General features: G+C 59.6%; 2 protein-coding genes across 2 annotated transcripts; one reads left to right on the top strand and one right to left on the bottom strand.

Moving 5' to 3' along the window:
• Window positions 1–523: 523 nt before the first annotated feature.
• Window positions 524–14,775, bottom strand: TADA2B (transcriptional adaptor 2B). The gene is made up of 2 exons (XM_027600418.2): window positions 14,434–14,775; window positions 524–3,441 (listed from the first exon to the last, which is right to left on the bottom strand). Exons 1-2 carry the CDS (start codon window positions 14,701–14,703, stop codon window positions 2,449–2,451), a joined length of 1,263 nt encoding a protein of 420 aa, XP_027456219.1. The 5' UTR covers window positions 14,704–14,775; the 3' UTR covers window positions 524–2,448.
• A 428-nt stretch (window positions 14,776–15,203) lies between these two features.
• Window positions 15,204–18,257, top strand: CCDC96 (coiled-coil domain containing 96). Its single transcript, XM_027599041.2, has one exon. The coding sequence runs from the start codon at window positions 15,303–15,305 to the stop codon at window positions 16,989–16,991; it is 1,689 nt and encodes a 562-aa protein (XP_027454842.2). The 5' UTR covers window positions 15,204–15,302; the 3' UTR covers window positions 16,992–18,257.
• Window positions 18,258–18,919: the final 662 nt, after the last annotated feature.

Here is an 18,919-nt window from a genome sequence, read left to right on the forward strand (position 1 = left end):
TAGAGTTTTGGTTTTTACACATCCTCGGCATGTGGGCCATCCAGAGAGCATTATTTTGAATGGCTGAATTAACTAACTTTTTGGACTCAAAGTCAGTTTAAATTTGGCAAAACCCTGATTTCAGGGGATGAGGGGAATGAATTTTACATACAGAAGCTTAAGGGCCCTGAGCTGGCGGCCGCGTTAAGGGCTGACGGGCCGCACAGCTGGCGGGGATGGGGTAAGCAACCAGTGATGAAGGTACCCCTTCCTTGGGACAACCTGCCGATACTTTAACATCACTTACACATTCACCGTTTTAAACCAGCCAAGCCTAAACGGATTCTTCGTACCACCGAAAAAGACCCACATACCGAAAACCTGCTTAAGCACAGATTGTTCCACTGGACGGCCCTCGGCTGGCCTGGGCCACACGTTGACCGGGATCTTCTGCTTCTCCAGCTTAAGTCTGGCGGCCGTTTCATACAAAAACAATACCAAATTTAGAACCTCCCCAAACCAGGAACCTGACACACGGACCGAGTGAAGGCCAAAGGCGGGAAGAGCTGCTGCCTGTGCTCGGGAGGCCCAGACAGAGGGACGGTGACAAGGTTTCCGAGCATCCCGGGCGGGGCAGGGCCTGAGGGTCTGCAGTTCTAGTTGGCTCCCAGGGCAGAGAAGCCGCTGGTCCAGGAAACGCAGGTGAGAGGCACCATCCCCATCACCACTCAGTCACCGCAGTGAGCCTCCAGGGGCCACAACGTGTGGAGGGGGCCCCGTGAGTACCACCCCTGCTCGCTGTTTCTTCCTAGGACCACAGAAGTCCCGGGCTTGGCTAACAGGGAGCACTACCTGCCGCCACACAACGTACTTTACAACTAAAGCCACGTACAATATATTTGAAATGTTTTATTTAATGCTGAAAAATTTACCCTGGGGGACAGAAGAATGTAAAAAGAAAGGAAAAGGCACCGTAATTAAGTCCTTGGAAATGATGAGGGTCTTTTTTTCTTTCGTCTTTCTAATAACTTCACTTTAATGTAACTTCAAGCCCCAACCTTCTGGGAGGTAAACAGTCTCTTGGTAGCTATGGGGGGGGGGGGGGGCAGGAGAGGCAGGATGAGCTCCAGGAAGAATGGAGTGCTGGGCTCTGCAGTCACCCCGGCTCTAAAGCAGGGCCTTAGGAGAACCAACCCTGAGCAGCAGGAAGACAGATGGGTGACTCAAGTTCCAGGAGGAAGGTACCGTGTCCACCCACGGAAGCAGGGCCCCTGCAGAGACAGCAGGGCTGGGCAGAAGCTGAGTGGTCCGAGACCGGGACCCAGAGAAGCCACGCAGGGCCTCGCCCCGAAGGCTCCCTCCCGCGCTGCCAGAGCCTGCTGTGCGAGCAGCCCAGGCCAGGCCGGCTGGTCCGCAAACCGCTGGACACCACCTGAAGTGAGATGCTTAGCCAGGCCAGCACGGTCAAGGTCAGGGTTGCAGTGGGAAAGGTCATTGCAACCGCCATGAGAATCCTGGAGGAAGCGGACTCCAGAACTCAGAGCCAGAGCCAGAACTCCAATTTCTAAAACGAGTTCTTCCAAGTCAGGGGGGTGCTTACTACTGCTGCAAGTCCTAAGGGCAGCAAGCAGCAGCCCCTGGAAGACTGGCTCAGAGTTCTGGCGCCCCTGCTAGTCCTGCCGGCGGCCCCGGAGCGCGCCCCCCCCCCCCTCCACACAGCAGGGAGCCTGCCCGAGGGGAGCCCGCAGGCTCCGCCCCCAGTAAATGAGGCAAGGGGTGGTTTCCGGGCTCGGGATCCGCAGGCTCCAACTGCCCGCGGCCAGGAGTCGAGGGGAAGCCCGCCCGGACACTGTGTTCCACGCGACTCTTCCTCTAAAGCTCCCGAGGAAGCAGCCCGCCGTTCTCCAGCCTCGCCGCCCACCTGCCCCGCCCCGGCCCCCACCTAAAGTGCCACGTGCTGGGGCTGTGCTGGGGTGTCCGTGGGGGTGGCAGTGGGCCCCCCCCCAAGGGCGTCCCCGGCGGCCAGCCAGAGGTCACGTCACAGGGTCAAGCTGGTGGCTGGCGGGCCCAGCAGAAAGCTGCTCCTTTTACCCACAGCCCAAGAGTTGCGTACCAAAGGGAAGACACAAAAGGAAATGACCCAATCTCGTAATATTCCCCAAACCGAACAGTGAAGGCAAATCGTCATCTTCAGGTATGACTTGAGGACTAAGTTAAAATATACATATATCGGCTGCCCCCATGATCCGACATAAAATCATTACTATTGCTGCTTTTTCAGAGGACCACGAAAAGAATTTATAGCCTAAAAGAAAGGAACTCAATCTGTTTAAAAAAGAGCAACAACCCGGGGGGGGGGGGGGGGAGGGGGGGCGGGGCGAGCGTCTCCTCCCGCTCCCTCACCCCGAGTCCTAGGGGCTCGCTGCCCGGCGCCCCGAGCTCGGCGCCCGCCCGCAAAGCGGCGCACGTTCAGGCCGCGTCCCTGGATATCCACCCGCTCTCCGTGAGGAAATTTAAAATCCTTTTCTTTAGGACTTTGTCCAAGTAACTAGGAAGGCGACTTTTGGAGGGGATCCCCTGCCGCTTCTGCAGGTGGTCCTTGATGATGATGGTCTTCACGGTCACGTAGCGCGCGGGGCTCAGGTTCAAGGAGCTGCAGAGCACCTTCTCGCGGTCCGACAGCAGCTCGAAGCCCGGCAGGTGCTCGATGGCCGCGAACTCGCCGTCCTTGGCGTCCTCCTTGCCGCGCTTGGCCCCCGCCGCGCCCTTGTTCTCCTTCCTCTTCTCGCGCTTGTGGCGCGCCGCCTCGTACTCGGCCGACTCCTCGAGCTTCGTGATGCCGTTGCGCCGGTACCGCTGCAGCTCGCGGATCTTGGCCCGCAGCATCTTCTCCTTGTGCATGCCCTCGAACAGGTCGTCGAACTCCTTGCACGACATGAACTGGTAGAGCGGCCGCAGCTTCAGCCGCAGCTCCTTCTCCTCCTTGGTGACCTTGCGCTTGGCCGGCCGCTCCTTGTCCTTCTTGTCCTTGCCCAGGAAGGCGGGCACCAGGTTGTAGTCGCGCGCGATGTTCTTGCGCCGCTGCCTCTCCCTGAGCTTGCGCACGTACATGTCCACGTGCGCGCGCTTCAGCTCGATCTCCACGTCCTCGTCGTCGTAGTTGACCGAGAGCCCGCTGATGAGCGTCTCGGCGTCCTGGTCGTACTCGATCTCATAGTCGTCACGCAGCGGCATGTAGCCCAGCTGCTGCTGCTCGGCCACCGAGATGTCTAGGGGAGGCAAGGGGGTGGTGAGGCTGGGGGACAGGGGCCCTCCGCCGGGGCACGTGTGGTCGGTCACCCGGTTGGGGATGGTGTCGGGGATGCAGGCTCTCCCCAGGTTTCCGTGGATGTACATGCTTACGTAATGCTCCATCACCTCCTGCGGCGTGCGGGAAGCTCCGACGTGAGCGGCCATGTCTTCCTACAACGACAGGGGTCACAGGTTACTCCGAGAGTCAGCCTCACGCCCGGGGGCGCGCGCGCACGCTGCCCACTTCCACCAAGGTCCGCCGGGACCGCTTCCAGTCCCCGGCATCTCTCCCCCCCACCCCCCCCGCCCCGGCAAAGGGCACTGGATGGCGCGTCCTTCGGAGCTGGGCTCACCCGGCGGTTGTGGACACTAGACGGGACCGGCGGGGACGATCCGGGGAGGTGCCGCCTGCCCCACCGCAAACCCTGCACTGCGGGGGTGGGGGGCGGGGGGGCGGGGCCACGAAACACCCCTGCTGCCCCGCCTCTTCCCAGGGCCACCAGGGCTCCCCCCCCTCGGCTCCCGACACAGGAGGGACCCTGTCGTAGCGCGCTGCCTTGCCTCCAGGAACCGAAAGGGACACGGCCCCTGGGGGCATAGGGGATAGGCGGCAGCCTGTCCCCTTCCTAGGTGGTGGGACAGAGGACCAGGCATGCCTTTTAAAGCAGTGGGGGCCATCACCGATGACAGCCTCCATAGTCAGGTAGCTAAAGTCTGCCGCGGGCTGCGAGCGCGCACTCCTACAGAAGGTGACCCATGAACACGAGGGTTATTAACGAGAGGAAATTGTACAACTCCCCCAATCTTTTCCTTCTGCCAAGAGGCCTCTTCCTCAGTCAACCGCTAAAGCCACTTCACAAAGTAGCTGCCCAAAATGCGCACTCATTCACCAGCAGCCACTCAGCCCCCTGCCTCCAGCCCCCACGCCCTGCACTCGGCTCTCCTGGCCGCCAGGGCGCCACGCCAGCCACTCTGCGCCCTCGCCCGCTCACCCCCCAAGATCAGCTTGGTCTCTGCACCCCCAAAGGCCAAACTGGATTCCAAAAAACCAGCCAATCCCCTGCGGCCGAGGACTGAGGACACACAGGGCACCAAGGGAGGGAAGCGCTCCTGGGGGCCTGGCCTCAGGCACTCCTCCCCGGGGTACTGAGCGCTGAGGGCAGGGCTCCAAGGCGGGCGGGCGGGCACCAGGCCAATGCTGGGGCCTAACGGGGGAGGACCCTTCCTGAGAACCAAAAGATTAGAGCAAACACCAGATTCCCAGATTCTGGTCTTATGGGGAAGAACTGCGTACGTGACTAACTTCTTTAAACCATTACCATTTGCATCAAATCTGTTCGTTATATTTTCCCAGGGAGCATTTGCCTCACCCTACCCAAAAAGAAACCCCAAAAAACACACCACGCTACAACCATCCCCAGCATCTACGGCCACTGTGTGACCCAAGCTGGTCACTTCCCATCTCTGGGCCTCGGGTTCTTACCAGTAAGGAGAGAGGAGTAAGGAGACAGCCCTACTACGCACCCCACACTTACGGCGAACGCTATGGACAGAGAATGCACAGAGGCTTCATGCACACATGAGGGGCCCGGCTCAGGTCCCACTCAGAGGGGCGAGCAAGCCACGGGGCATTCTGCCACCCTGATAAGCTACACTGGAAATGCCATCCCTGACACCTGTCCATTCAGGAGGAAAGGACATCCTCATGAGGGTGTCCAGAGAGCGGAAAGGCCCACATGCGCCCGGTCTGAGCTTCCAGGGCCCGGCCACGCGGTCAGAAGTACGGCCAAGCCCGGCCCAGGGGCTTTCTCCACCCCTCACCGCGGCTTCTGTGCGAGCCTGCAGCCATACAAATTTCAGAGTCAAGGGTCCAGGGAGCCTGCTGGGTGAGGGATCTGAGGTGCCCCCTCACCAGAGGCTTGGGGGGGCTGGGCTGCACATCCAGGCTTGCCTGGTTAGGAAGTCGGGCCCCAGGCCCGCCCCCCTCCCCCCGGCCCTGGCCCAGTGAGAAAACGTGCAGAGCGGGCTGCCCAGCGAGTGTGCAGAAGCACCAGGTGCCCCCCCAACAAAAGTCCGCTGACCCTGAACCTCAGCAACCTGCCTTTCAAAAATGACTGGATGCTCGGAGCACCACATTCGGAGAAAACTGAAATCCTGAAAAACAGAAGGATTCTGAGAAGTGAAGTCAAGTCGGTATCTGACCAAACCAAGGTGTGTTATCGGTCGGAGGTTCTTGCCATCAACTTTGACAGTGTGGGAGCGAGCGCAGGGGACGGAAACCGCCGGGGGCCTCAGCGCCGTGGGCCAGAGCAGGGGCGCCTGGGACCGCCTGTCCCCAGCAAGTGTTCCCTCTCCCAGGTCAGGGAGAAGGGCGAGTGCACGCCGCTGCTGCTGTGCAAAGGGCTGGAAGGCGGGCACTGTCTGCTTGGGCTACATCAGGACACAAGGGCCCAGCCAGGGCGGCCGCACTGAGCGGGAAGGGGCCACTCCACCGGACACCCGCTTACGGCCTGTCCTCATCCTCAAGGATGCTGTGTCCGGTTCTAAGTCATAAGGAGAAATCCCCCAACGGGAGGAAGTGTCGGAAGAGCGGCCCTGTCCCACGCTGCTCCCGGCGGCAGGCCCGGCACCAGGCGCTTCGGCACCAGAGCACGGCAACGTTCCACAAAATTCCAGCCAGCAGCCCTCCAGCGTGTCAGTCGCGAGACAAAGAAAGAAGTGTGACTGGAAGAGACATGTCAGCGACATCACTGGGGTTTCCTGGGTGGGACCCCAGGCCCGGTCTGTGCACGAGGGTAGGGCTCTGCATCCATGTCAGCATCCTGCTTTCTGGAACCACACCGTACCTCTGCAAGACGCTAACACTTCGGGAGGTTTATGGGATGAACACATACGGGAACTGTGCATACTATTTTTTCACTTCTTTGGGTAAACTGAAAACAAAAGTTATTTTTAAAAAATAAATTCTCTTTTTTTAGAGAGGGAGGGAGAGTGCGGTGGGGGAGGGGCAGAGGGGGGTGGAGAGAGAGAGACAGACAGAGAGAGAATCTCAAGCCAACTCCACGCTGAGCGTAGAGCCTGACATGGGGCTCGATCTCACAACCCTGAGACCGTTGACAACCTGAGCCGAAATCAAGAGCTGGGCACTTCACGGACTGAGCCCAGCCAGGCGCCCCTAAAAAGCAACGTTAAATTCTGCCTCATAATTCTCTATTTAAAGGTCTAAGACTGACATCCAAATATTAGACAAGAAAACACAGAGTACTCAAGAGAGGACTCTTCTGTCCCGTGGAAAAGCTCCCTGGCCATGGCGGGTGCAGTGTGGCTCTACGGTCACATGCAGGCGACGAGGGCAATGTCCCGCTCCACAAACATCCACCCTTCCAGGGCCACACGGATGCAGGCTGACCAGTGACGGTGGCCAGGCCCCCGAGGCGACTCCACCACCACGCGCCCGCAGCCTGGGCCCCCCGCCCGGCCAGGGAGCAGGCCAGCCAGCCGTGTGCTGGCACTTCGGTTGCCCAGACCCTCTTCACATAAAGAGGCAGACTCTGGCTCTCGCATGGACCCAGGTTATGAGTATTTATGAAGCCACGAATCAAATCAGAGTGGCTAGCGCCTCGTCACTGGGAGCCCAGGAATCTCTGTCATCAATCCACCTCACCCACTGCCCGACGACAGCTGCAAGGCCACGGCCAGGAGAGACACTGGCCAGCAGCTGCCGCTGAAGGAGAATCGCCCCCAGGCCACTGTGTTCGTCTCAGGACCGTTGAGAAAGGCCCAGGAAAACACCAAAACCCTAGTTTCTCAAAGACTCGGGAAGAGACGAAGATCACAATGGTCTCAACGAGAGCGATGACACAGCTCTGGTTCTAACAAGAATCCACAGAGGAATGACAGGGAGGAACATTCTTTAAAAGATGATTAAAAATAGCAAGAGCTGCAGAACGCCACCACATGCCCGCATCCTGCCCACACTCCGTCCTCTCCCATCTGCACGCGTCGGCAGTCACGCGAGACTGGCCTGCCTCCCGCAAGGGGCCCGAGTGTCCCGTCACCGCCCCGGAGTCACATATGACAGCAGCAGAGCACGTGTTCAAGGTCAAAGTTTCTGCTTAATCTAGATGATGGATGGACGGACGGACGGACACACGCATGGATGGGCAGGCAGAAGGGTGGGCAGGCAGAAGCAACAAAAGTGGGTTTGGGGGGACAGATGTGGAGAGACAGGGACAACTCAGGGGCCACTACAACGACGCAAGGACCACAGCCGTACCCTGCGGCCGGTTTTCCCCGACACACGGCGGCACTCGGGTGAGTAGCCCACGGTCCGCGGAGACAGAATCCCAGGTTCTGTTCCTTTAGCCTCACTAAAAAAGAAAAGACACCCGCCCCTGGAAACAGATGAGGATAGGTACGCTGCTTCCTTAGAGTCCTCAGAGAAATGAAGGAAAACACGCCTCTAGGACACCGAACAGGCTGTCAAGTCTACTGTCCAAGGTCACTAGACTCCCACCAGGACGCTGGCTCTCCGGGACAGGAAGGGAGCATCCCAGTGAGTCAGGACTCCACGGCCTTTTCTGGCTGGTCTGGTCTCCTTCCGGCCTCTTCACGGCCCCCCTGGAGCGGCCTCCAGCAGCTGAGCAAGGACGGGAAGGGGAGGGCAGTGCACAGAAATCACCGGCCGGCTCCCCCCTTGGTGCCATGGCCTGCGTGCACCCGCAGCCGCACCCCCATCCCCTCTGGAGCCTGTGGCAGCCCCCCCGGGCTGGGTGCAGACCCCCCACACCTATGTCATCCCCTCTGGAGCCTGTGGTAGCCCACCGACCCTGGGAGGGGTGCAGGTTCTGGCTCAACCACCCATGGCCTGGGATTCTTATCCTCTCACCTTCTGCTTCTGGGCCTGTAATCCCTCCCCTTCCAGGCCTTCATCGGGAGGAAATAAAACTCATCACAGTGACAGGTATGTGCTTCTGCGTGTAGCATCTGGCTTGGTCCCCCAGCAGCCCCACGGGCCCCACCCCGCTGCTCAGATGAGCGGTGAAACCTCAGGTGACACTCCCCCCGGGGCTTCTGTAGCAGACAGTGTCGCTCCGGAGCACTCGCCCTGTCACCGCCGTGGGGGCCTCTCGCGGGGCGGTGACACAGTGCACACCGCAGGGAGACCTCTGCAATCAAATGCTTCCTGGTCCTTTAGAAAGGCAGAGCAAGGGCGCCTGGGTGGCTCAGTTGGTTAAGCAACCGCCTTCGGCTCAGGTCATGATCCCGGAGTCCTGGGATCAAGTCCCGCATCGGGCTCCCAGCTCAGTGGGGAGCCTCCGTCTCCCTCTGACTCTCTCCCCTCTCATGCTGTTTCTCTCTCGCTGGCTCTCTTAATAAATAAATAAATAAAATCTTTAAAAAAGAAAGAAAGAAAAGAAAGGCAGAGCAAGGCCAGACCACGGCCCGCACGCTCCTAGAACAACCACGCCTGTGGCTCGGCCACCCCACCTCTAACCTCTGGGGCACATGGCTGGGGCACTGTGCTGGCCGTCTCCTCCCCTCTCCTCCGGAGCAGAGTGACAGTCTCCATGTACAAACCAGCTCCTTCCCCAGAGCTTCCCAGAGAGCACTGAGTGCCACCTCGGCTCCTCCCCCACCAGCAGCACCCTCTCCTCCTCCCCAGGGCTTGGGAGCCAGACTCGGAGGTGGAGCTTCCTTCTTCAAGGCAAGAAGCTTCCAGGGGACAGAGGCAGCCAGAAGGCCCAGCATGCAAACCTGCGGCGGCGCCCCGGGGGAGCAGGTTCTGCGGGCAGAGCCACCCTGGCAGCAGAGACCCCAGGAGCAGCAGGGGACAAGGGGGCAGCCCCAGCCCCAAGCCAGCAGCAGGGAGCAAAGGCCTGCACGGGGCCAGGGAAGAATGAAGAGCTGAGCCATGGGCTTTGACCAAAGGACAAGGAGGGACCGCTCAGGCCTAGAGGAAAGAGGAGGGATGAGCCTGTGCGGCGGGATGCCCGCCTGTCCCTCCTGAGCTGGGGACACGCACCCACAGGGCCCAGTGTCGCCTGACCAGTCGCCAGCCCGGCACCTGGGCCTCCTCTCCCAGCTGACCCCGTGCGGCTTCAGATGTGGTTCGGGCCTGCCCGCCCCAGCCTCGTTCGGTCATCCTCACAGGCGACAGAAGGGCCGCCTGCCTCGCGGGGGCTGGAAGGAACGGGCACCCGCTGGTCTGGGGTGAACCCTGCCCCCCCCCCCCCCCCGCCGCCCCGTGTGGCCCCTGGCCCACGGCTTGAGCCTCTGCCACAGACACACTGGTGGGCGCTACCTCCGCCCACATCAGAGGCCAAGGACCAACAGCGGCTTGTCATCTGTCCTTACAGGTCACCAGCCATTTAGGACCCTATTTCCCTTGGCCACTGCTCCTGTTCATGGGATTTGTTCACACGCAAAGTTCTGCAAGGCTCAGTCACAGGTTCCCTGTCCTCCCTCAACTCCACAGAACTCACCAGCTCACACAGCTGTGACTGACCCTCAAGGGCACGGAGCCACTCAGGTCGGAAAAACCTGAGAGCGTGCTTCACCGAGTGCGGGACAGAAGGACGCACCTCAAAACAGTAACCAGGTGACCCTGGCCCGCCACCTCCAGGTACTGATCTGAAAGGATGACAAGCGCGGACTCAGGTGTTTGCACACCTATGTTCACTGTGGCGGACCCCCAACAGCCAAAACTAGGAGCGGCCCAGGCGCCCGTGGCGGCCAGCCGGACGGTGGTCAGCCTTAAACTAGCAGGACACTGTGAGCCGCTACGTGAATGAACCTGGAGGGCGTCAAGCTGAGCGAAATGAACTAGTCACAAAAGGACAAAAAGTGTAGCATTTCTCTATATGAGGTCCCAAGAGTAGTCACATTCAGAGATGGAAAGCAGGACGGTGGGTGCCCAGGGCTGGGGACGGGGGTAAGTGGGGAGATACTGTGTAACAGGCAGTTTCTGTCTGCGATGATGAGAAAGTTCTGGAGATGGACGGTGGTGATGCGGCCCAACACTGTGAACATAATTAAGGTCACTGAACTGGACACTTTAAAACGGCTAAAACGGGGGCGCCTGGCTAGCTCAGTCGGCAGGGCATGTGACTCTTGATCTCGGGGTCACTTAAAAAAATGGTTAAAATGATAAATGTTATGTATATTTTACTACAATAAAAAGTGGCATGCCTTACTCTGCATCGACGGTCTGAAAGTAGGGTCCCTGGACCAGCCTCACCAGCAACACCCGAGAAGTTGTTAGAAATGCAAATTCCCATGTGGATCCCAGACCAGATCTACTGATGCAGAGCCAGGAGGGGGCACTGGGCACGATCTGTGTTTTAACAAGCCCTCCAGGGTGTTCTGAAACCACTGCCCTGCAGAACCCTATTACTTCTAGCTGCTTTCTCCACCCAGGCTCCTCCCTCCCTCCCCCTCCCCACCCTCATCGGCAATTAAGAACCCATTGTCAGGATGCCCAAGGAATGGGCTTACCCGTTCCCACCAACACCCTTCCGTTCCCACCAACACCCTTCCGTGAGAAGTGAACGTTCCCATGGTTCCCCAACATGGGCACCCGTGGGCCGCACCAGAACTCTATCAATACCTATTTCCAGGCCTCACCCATACACATGCCCGTTCAGGACATCTGGATATAGCCCCTGGGATTCCGGGACTCCACAGAATCCAGGATTCTGCCCACACTCAGTGAGGTTCTGGGCATGGAGTCAGAGGACCTGGGTCAACTTCCGGCTCTGCCACGTTCCTTCACCAACCACAGCGGTTTCCAGCACGATCTGTGTCTTCTAACTCTGAACACAAGTAGCACCCACCACAAAACCGGCTGCTTCGTGGCTCTGGATACCCCTGGTGACGTAACTCCGGGTCACCTGCCCACCCTTCCCTGCTGCTGCATTCCCAGGCATCTCCCCACCTGACCTCAAGGGCAGGGGCCTGGTGTCAGAGCCGAGATACACAACTCGCCCCCAAACCCTCCCGGCCTCACAGCGAGCATCCCTCAGCCATGCCCAGCCCCGTGGGTCCCGGTGCCTCAGCCCCAGGACGAAAGGGAGCAATGGCGCCAGACTTCAGCAGCGGCCTCTTCCCCAGGATCTGCTGAAATCGCCCCACCCCCATGAATCCCACACAAAGCAGTGCCACCCGGAGGTGACAGATCATGCGTGCCATCTGAAAAGTGAGGGCGACCGGGCTCACCTTCGTCTACACAGCTGCCGCTGCTGATTCGTGTGCTGCCTCTCTCCACACCGCACCCCAGCCTGCGAAACCTAGCTCCCGCCCTCCCCTGGTCATCTCCCCACTTCCAGTCCCAGGCACGGACCGACCTCCCCCTGAACCAGGTCAAGACTCTGTCCCTCTGAAAAGCCCTTCCAGGCCAGCCACACCTTTAGCTGCAGCAGTAAGCTCCCAGCCTCTGACCCGCAGTACTTAATGCTCTTACACCCAGGGGTTAAGGCCGAGACTTTGGAATCAGACGGGCCTGCATCTGAGCCCTGGCCGTACCATGAGAAAAGCCAAGGCATCCCGGACAAGCATTTTAAATTCTCCGAGTCGCTGCTCTGCAGCTGTAAACTACAAACCCAGCCCCAGAGCTGTGGTGAAGAGCACGAGACGAGGTGTGCGTGAAGGAGCCCCACTCAGAACTGGCACAGGCTGCACAGGGCATGCGTGGGGCAGATCGCTTCCGTGCACGCAGCTGGGCATCTGCTCAGAAGGGAACCGCACGTCTCGGAGCTGCAGAGAGCCTCGGGGGAAGCACGGTGAAGTCTAGTGGGCAGAGCAGGTAGCCCTAGAGCGCACAGCTGGAGAGATGCCAGCGGCCCGCAGCCTGGCAGCGCTCCAGGTGTGGTTAGCATGCAGAATCTCTGCCTCCCCCCAGGACCCCCCACGGGTTCAGCAGGGAGAGGACCCTCAGCACCCAGGCCCAAGCCCCTCCTCCTCCGGCTTTGTCTCCTCTAACAGCTGAGATTGCTGGCTGCTTGGAGAGGAACCTGCAGGTTAACAAGCGCCCCAGGTGATTCCTAGGCACACTCCAGTTCCAAAAGCACTGCTTTAGGTCAGGAGGCCCCCTTCCTGCCCCATGCTTCCTGCGATACACTCTAAGTGGCCTAGTCCTCGTGTGTCTCCCCCAGTGCTGTGGAGTGGAGACCAGTGAGCAGTGCAGCTGGGAGCAGACTCTGACGTCAAACTACTCCGTTTAAAGCCGGCTGCACAGGGCGGCTGGGAAGAGGTCCCGGGAAACAAACTGCCCACCACAGTGCCTGGCACTCGGCAAAGCTCCGGGTCCACCTCAGCTATTTTTAGCAACGGCTGTGGAGATAAGCACTCTGAGAATGGGGGGCGGGAGGCTCTTGGAGGCACTGGTATGGAAGCCGAAAGACCAGTCACGAGCCATGATCTGGAGGAAGAGCACTCCAATCTGTAGAAATAAAAAATGATCAGGAGGGTAGCAGCTGAGATCCCTGTGGGCCATGAAATGTAATCTAAGTAGGCCTGGAAGCCACACTGAAGGCTGACGGGAGGCGGAATGTCTTCAAAGATCACTCTGATTACGGCGCACGGAATGGGCCGGAGGGCACAAGAGTGAAGCAGAAAGACCAGCTGGGAGGCCCCAGAGGTGGTCAAGGCAACAGATAAACACCAGCCTGGACTAAGGCTGTGACCAGTGGTTAGATTCTGAAAATATGCTGGAGATGGAGCTGCTGCTGGACTGGGCCTGCAAGAAGGACCTGAGGATGGATGCCTCTTGAGTGCGCGGTCCAAGTACACTCAGTGAGGTGGTAGGAGAGCTGGGTCACGGAGGGTCAAGATGTCCGTGAGATAAGCAGCGAGGAGGCCCCCCCGCGGCTCACCGAAGGCTGGCACTTAGGGAAGGGGTCCTGGCTCAGGCTCAAACGGTTACCACACTTTAAGCCCCTGAAGACAAAGACGAGGCCTTTCTCCCCTGCAGAGTCCTTCAGCATTGTACAACGCGCACAGTGCAGAGGCTCGATGCACATCGATGCACTTCAAGACAAAATGAGGTTTTCAGAGGATGGTGATCACCATGTTGGCGCTTAGGTGAGAATCTGTGCAGCAGTGTGTCTCTAAGGGAGTAAGGATTCCCCGGGATGCAGCATGGGTGTTAGTCCCTGAGGACTGGCTCATTTTATGGGAAGGAAAGCAGGCCAGGTTTGGGAATAAGGGGAGAAGCCCAGGAGGAGGGGTGCACTGCTGGAGAAATGGCAGCAGGATGAAATGCTGGCTCAGGGAAGTAGGAGGACCTCATGTAGAGGGTCTGGAGAGATGAGGGAGCTGGGGTCATGCCCACTGCTCCCTGCTTCTCATGATGCCTGCAGGTGGACACAAGCTCTTGGCAGAGATGGCCCAGAATCCAGCCAGAGATCTTCCCTTTCTAACACCGATGAAAGCTTCCTGTTCCCGAGCGTAAAGAGAGCTCCCCAGAGACTGTCCAGAGAAGAGCACCCACTCTCCCCCGAGCGGCCCAGCACACTATCCCGCTAACCTAAAGGAGCCCGCTCTCACCTTCTCCACTCAGCTCAGTCTCTGCACAACCCTTCTGATGAGAGCAAAAGCCCAGGACAAACGCCTCCGGGTCTGTGCTCCTTTGTTCACTACTTACCGAGCACTCCTCACACGACGTCCTGGGCCTTGCGGGCACCCCAGGATAAACAAGTCCCTGCCAGGGGACCCCAGGGCACACGCCCTGACAAGGGCGCAGAGCCAACCCGGCCGCGTACAAAGCAAGTGCACGGAGAAGGGAGAGCAGCGGCAGGGCGTGTGTGAAGCCTGCCTGGCCTTCACCACCACTGTGCTTCTGGCAGAACCAAGTCCTTCCTCAGGGCGCCTACTGCTCTGTCAAGTCTGCGGACCTGTCTCCGTGCAGCAACGCGACTCGGGTCCGGCGCGGTCTGGCCCAAAGCGCCCTCACTCTGTAAACACCCGTGCAACTGCTCCCAGGGTCGGGAATAGGGCCCTGTGGTCGCCAAGCCATAGCCCAAACCCCCACCTTGCTACTTCCTGGCTGTGTGCCCTTGGGCATGTCGCTCCACCTCTCTGAGCCTAACCGGCGCGCCGACCGCGCCCGCCTCCCAGCCGGCGCGGGCACGGAACGAGCAGGTGCGCGTCGTGCCGGCCGCTCACCCAGTTTCCGAAGCCGAACTGCTCGATGGCATCCAGCAGCAGCTGCTCCTCGCGGCTGGTCCAGCCGCCCTCTGCCTCGGGCCCCCACAGCGTGAAGCGCCCGCCGTCCACCAGCTGGTAGCCGTGGTAGCGGCGGTGGTGGCCGATCTCGGCGCCGGCCGAGAAGCACTCGGGGCACAGCTCGATGTCCTGGCACTCGGTGCAGCGGAAGCGCAGCGGGCTCACCTCGGCCAGGCAGTACACGCAGTACTTCTTACCGAGCTCCGCCATCTTCCCCCGCCCGCCGCCCGCGCCCGCCGCCGTCAGCGCGCCGCCGCCCGCGCCGGCCGCCGCGCTCGAGCAACCGCCGCCCGCGCCCGCCGCCACCGCGCCGCCCCGCCCAGGCGCCGCCGGAGCCGGCCAGCCGGGCCGCGTCCCGCCTCAGCACGCAGGCGCCCTCGGGCCCGGCCCGGCCGCCGCCGCCGCCGCCGCTGCCGCCGCCGCCGCCGCCGCCGCAGCCGGCCGCACCGCGCAGGCGCTCCGCGCGCGCCACCTCGCGGGCACCCGGCCCGCCGCGCTGCGCCTGCGCGCCCCCGGCGCCGGCCGCCCGCCCCTCCTAGCGCCTCCCAGCCACCCCGCCCCAGGCCGGGCGCCGGGAAATGGGCGGGAAGGCCGCGCGGCACGAGCCCGCGCCCCCTTCCAATCAATGCCGCCCGTCGCCCGCTCGCGGCTTCCCATTGGTCAGCTCTCTCCGGAGGCGGGGAGAAGGGGGCCGGGCGTCTGCCTGCCTCTTGGCCAATCGCCGGGCCCACCGCGCGCGCCCCTGGTTGCCCCTGGAAACCCAACAGCCGGCGTCTGGGATCCGCCGCGCCAGCCGACCTGGAGGGAAGATGGACCGCAGCTCCGAGCACCGTGGGGACCTCGGGGGGGAAGACGGAGATGTGGCTAACCTGTCCCCCAAACTGTCCGGGATCAAGGCCACCCCCGGCCCCGACTCCCCGGCCGAACCGCCGGAGCCGGAGCCGGGGACCATAGAGGCTTCGGAGGGAGGTGCCGCGGAGGACGAGCCCGCCGAGCCCCGGGAAGCGCCGGCGGCCACCGCGGCTGTGGACCAGGCGGGACCCGGGGAGCCGGAGCCGCCGGCCGAGGCGGAGACCGAGCCGGGACCCGGGGAGCCGGCCGACGCCGGGCCTGAGGACACAGCCCAGCCGGGGCCCGAAGGCGGGTCCGCGGAACCGGAGGAGAGGGCGGAGGAGGAGGAGGAGGAGGAGGAGGAGGAAGAGGGGGAGGAGTCGGAGGAGGGAGCGGAGGCCGCGGCAGCGGCGGTCAAGGGGAGGAGGAAGAAAGCCCCCCCGGCGGTCTCTGTGCCGCTGTCCACCACCGGCCAGGAAGAGGCTGCGCCAAGCCGGGAGGCTGAGCAGGAGGAGGGGGAGGAGGAGGAGGAGGAGGAGAGCGAGGAAATCAAGGCGAGGGGTGTGCGAGGACACCCGGTGAAAAGCAAGGAAAAGGAGGAAGGTGAGAGACTGGACGAGGAGGAGGATGAATGGACGGAGGAGACGCAGAAGCTGCAGGAGCACCAGCTGCGCGCGGAGCTCCTGGAACAGTACCGGTCGCTGGTGGTAGAGCGCAGCAACTACCAGCGTTACAACATGTACCTGCAGCACAAGATCTCCGAGGCGCTGCGCAAGAAGAAGGGCCTGGATGCGGCCGAGGTGCCCGACAAGGGCATGGAGCCCGAGGCCCCAGAGAAAGAGCAAGCATACCTCCGCCATCTGGCCTTGCTGGAGGAGCTGAGGAAGCAACAGGCAGACGACCTGGACTGGTATCACCAGGAGCTGAAGCAGCTGAAGCAGCAGTGCAAGGAGGTGCTCTCCAGCGTGGAGAAGGAATGGGCAAGCTTCCAGGCCCTCAAGAGGCAGGTGGTGATGCAGGCCATGGGCAGCTGCCGGATGCGCGGCGGTCGCCAGGCTGCTCTGCGAGAGGTGGAGCAGATCCAGGAGCTGGAGGCTAAGAAGGAGAAGGAGATGCGCGCCGTGAGGCTGGAGAACGTGCAGCTAAAGCAGAGCTTGGTGCATTTTGAAACGCGGACGAGGGCCCAGGAGGACCTGACGGAGGGGCTGCTCCTCATCGATTTTGAACAGCTGAAGATCGAGAACCAGACCTTCAATGAGAAGGTGGAGGAGCGAAATGAGGAACTTTTAAAACTGCACAACAAGATGACCAACAACGTGCAAATAATAACCCACGTGAAGGAGAAGTTACACTTTGTGGACATAGAAAATGTGGGCAAAAAGACACAGCTTTTGGAAATGGAGGCCCAGGTGGCCCTGAGGAGGGACATCCTGACCAGGAGGAAGCAGGCCCGGGACAGCCTGCGGGCTGACAACATCAAGCTGAATCAGAGGTGCGGGCTTCTGGGCAAGGAGCTGCTCCTTCGGGACATGGAAGAGAAGGTGGGCAGAACAGAAGTGCTCAACCGGCGCCTGGAGTCCCTGAAGCGCCATCACGCTGGGCTGACTATGTCCTGCAGAGGTATGAAGCAGAAGATCAGGGAGGCCAAAGCCTTTCTCCCATCTTAACACCCACGATCGCAAGAGTCAGCAGAACGTCTTTGATCTCAGCAACTTTTATCCTTCGTTAACTTTTATTCTCCACTTGTGGCCCTCCTTCAAAGGCCTACGGTGTTGGGGATGATGCTGTATTTTGTATTAATCTCATCATTTTCAGCTCCTCAATTAGTCCTCAGCAAAATTGGGCTAGCCGTCAACTTTACACGGGGTGAAGTCAAACAGGCCCAAAGAAACAGCTGTGATGACTTAATGTACCTGACTTCTAGAAGCCTTGCGGTAGCTGAGCAATTCCGTCATTTCAATGACCTGATCCTGAGGAAAACTTCCTCCATATGTCAGAGGGTTCAACAAACGGGCGCGGAACCAAGAAATGTCCTGTGCATTCAGCTAATTATTAAATTCCCTTTGAATGTATTAAACTGTGTAGTTCTGAGTCACATCCTCAACTCAAAGCTCACTAGTTTCCTTCGATGAATCTAAACTTGTTTTGTATGTAAGCAGCACTGGCCTCTGGGTAATAAACAAGATGAGGGAAACGGGAGAAATGACAAATAGGAAAAGGAGCTGAGGTTCTGTCCTCTGTCCTCTTTCCACAAGAGGAGGCTCGGTCTGCTTGACCGTTAACGCTTGCTTCTGGCTCAACGACAGTCTGCAATTCTAACGAAACGTTTTCTGGGATCCTCTCAAGAAACGCAATTATCTACACAAAGACGTGAAACTCTGTTGTCCGTAAGCCTTTCGTTCTTGGCAAGGTATTTTTGGATCTTGGCAAGAGGCCCCTCACTATGCATGTGATTTTACTCTGTATCAAATATTAAAGTGTCTACTATTCCTTGCGTTAATGTAAGAAACACCTGATAGGTCCACCTCTTTCGTCCAGAATCAGTGATTCCATTTCCAGTTTCCTTTGGTGCCTTTGGAGCTAGGGGCTTGGCTTTGTTTCTTCTTAGCTTTCAGTTGAATTTGGAGATGGGCAGATTTGGGATTAGAAGTATTCTCCCATCCCTAAGCTTAAGTAGGTCGTAAGAAGGATGAGCTGGCTTTGGGTGCCGAACACCTGTAAAGGAGGACAGAAACCCCTCTCCGGGCAGATGACGCAGTTCGTCGTGAGAAGGTCAACGATGACTCTAGCTTCTGGGGCTGCGACTGTCTTCTAAGGTGTGTTCCCTCTGAAGCCAATAAAGGCTGATTAAAATTCCTTTCCTAACTTTTACAGCTTGGACACACTCGTTTATATAGGATCACACTTGTCAAACCGCACAAACATAACAATGAGGGGAGTACAAAGCATTCACTTCCTGCTTCCTCTTCCACCCTCCCCATCCTTTCCACTTGTCCTCCCTCCACCCCGTTCATCAAGGCCAAGGCGACGTAGCAAATCGCCAGCAAGCAGAACTCCGTTTTCTTTGTGCCTCGTGCTAGGAGCAGCACAGACCCACTGGGGTCTTCGGTGGTTGGGAAGGCTCCCGAGTGAACCTGGCATCGTGCTTGGTGCCGCCCCCCAGCTAGCAGCTTTCACGGCCGGAGTGTCTGTCCCTTGGGCTCACTAGCGGGGGAGTAAGTATTTTCAGCTGACTTTGACCCACTGGTAATTACCCAGGCCGCACCAAGCACCCCCTCATCAGCCTTGAACCGGGTAGACAGGCCTCTTGAGAGCACGAGAAACAGAGATTGATGAAGCTGGCATTGCTCTAAGCTGCAAAGTTACCAGTGTTCTCTCAAATTACATTCTCCCACGCTAGAGATGTTACAGTTCATTCGAAGATAAATAATCTTCTGCTGATGACTTCACAACGAGGTTCCTTCTAATTAAATTACAGGAGAGCTCTTGATCATGAAAGAGCAACCCATTCACGAAGTGCTGCTTCAGCTCGCCTCTGAGGGAGAATGCCACAGACCCCGCAGTCTTACTGACGGGCCCCATCCCAGCCTCTGAC

The sequence above is a fragment of the Zalophus californianus genome, chromosome 2 (genome assembly GCF_009762305.2).
Source record: "Zalophus californianus isolate mZalCal1 chromosome 2, mZalCal1.pri.v2, whole genome shotgun sequence".
Classification (NCBI taxonomy): Eukaryota; Metazoa; Chordata; class Mammalia; order Carnivora; family Otariidae; genus Zalophus; species Zalophus californianus.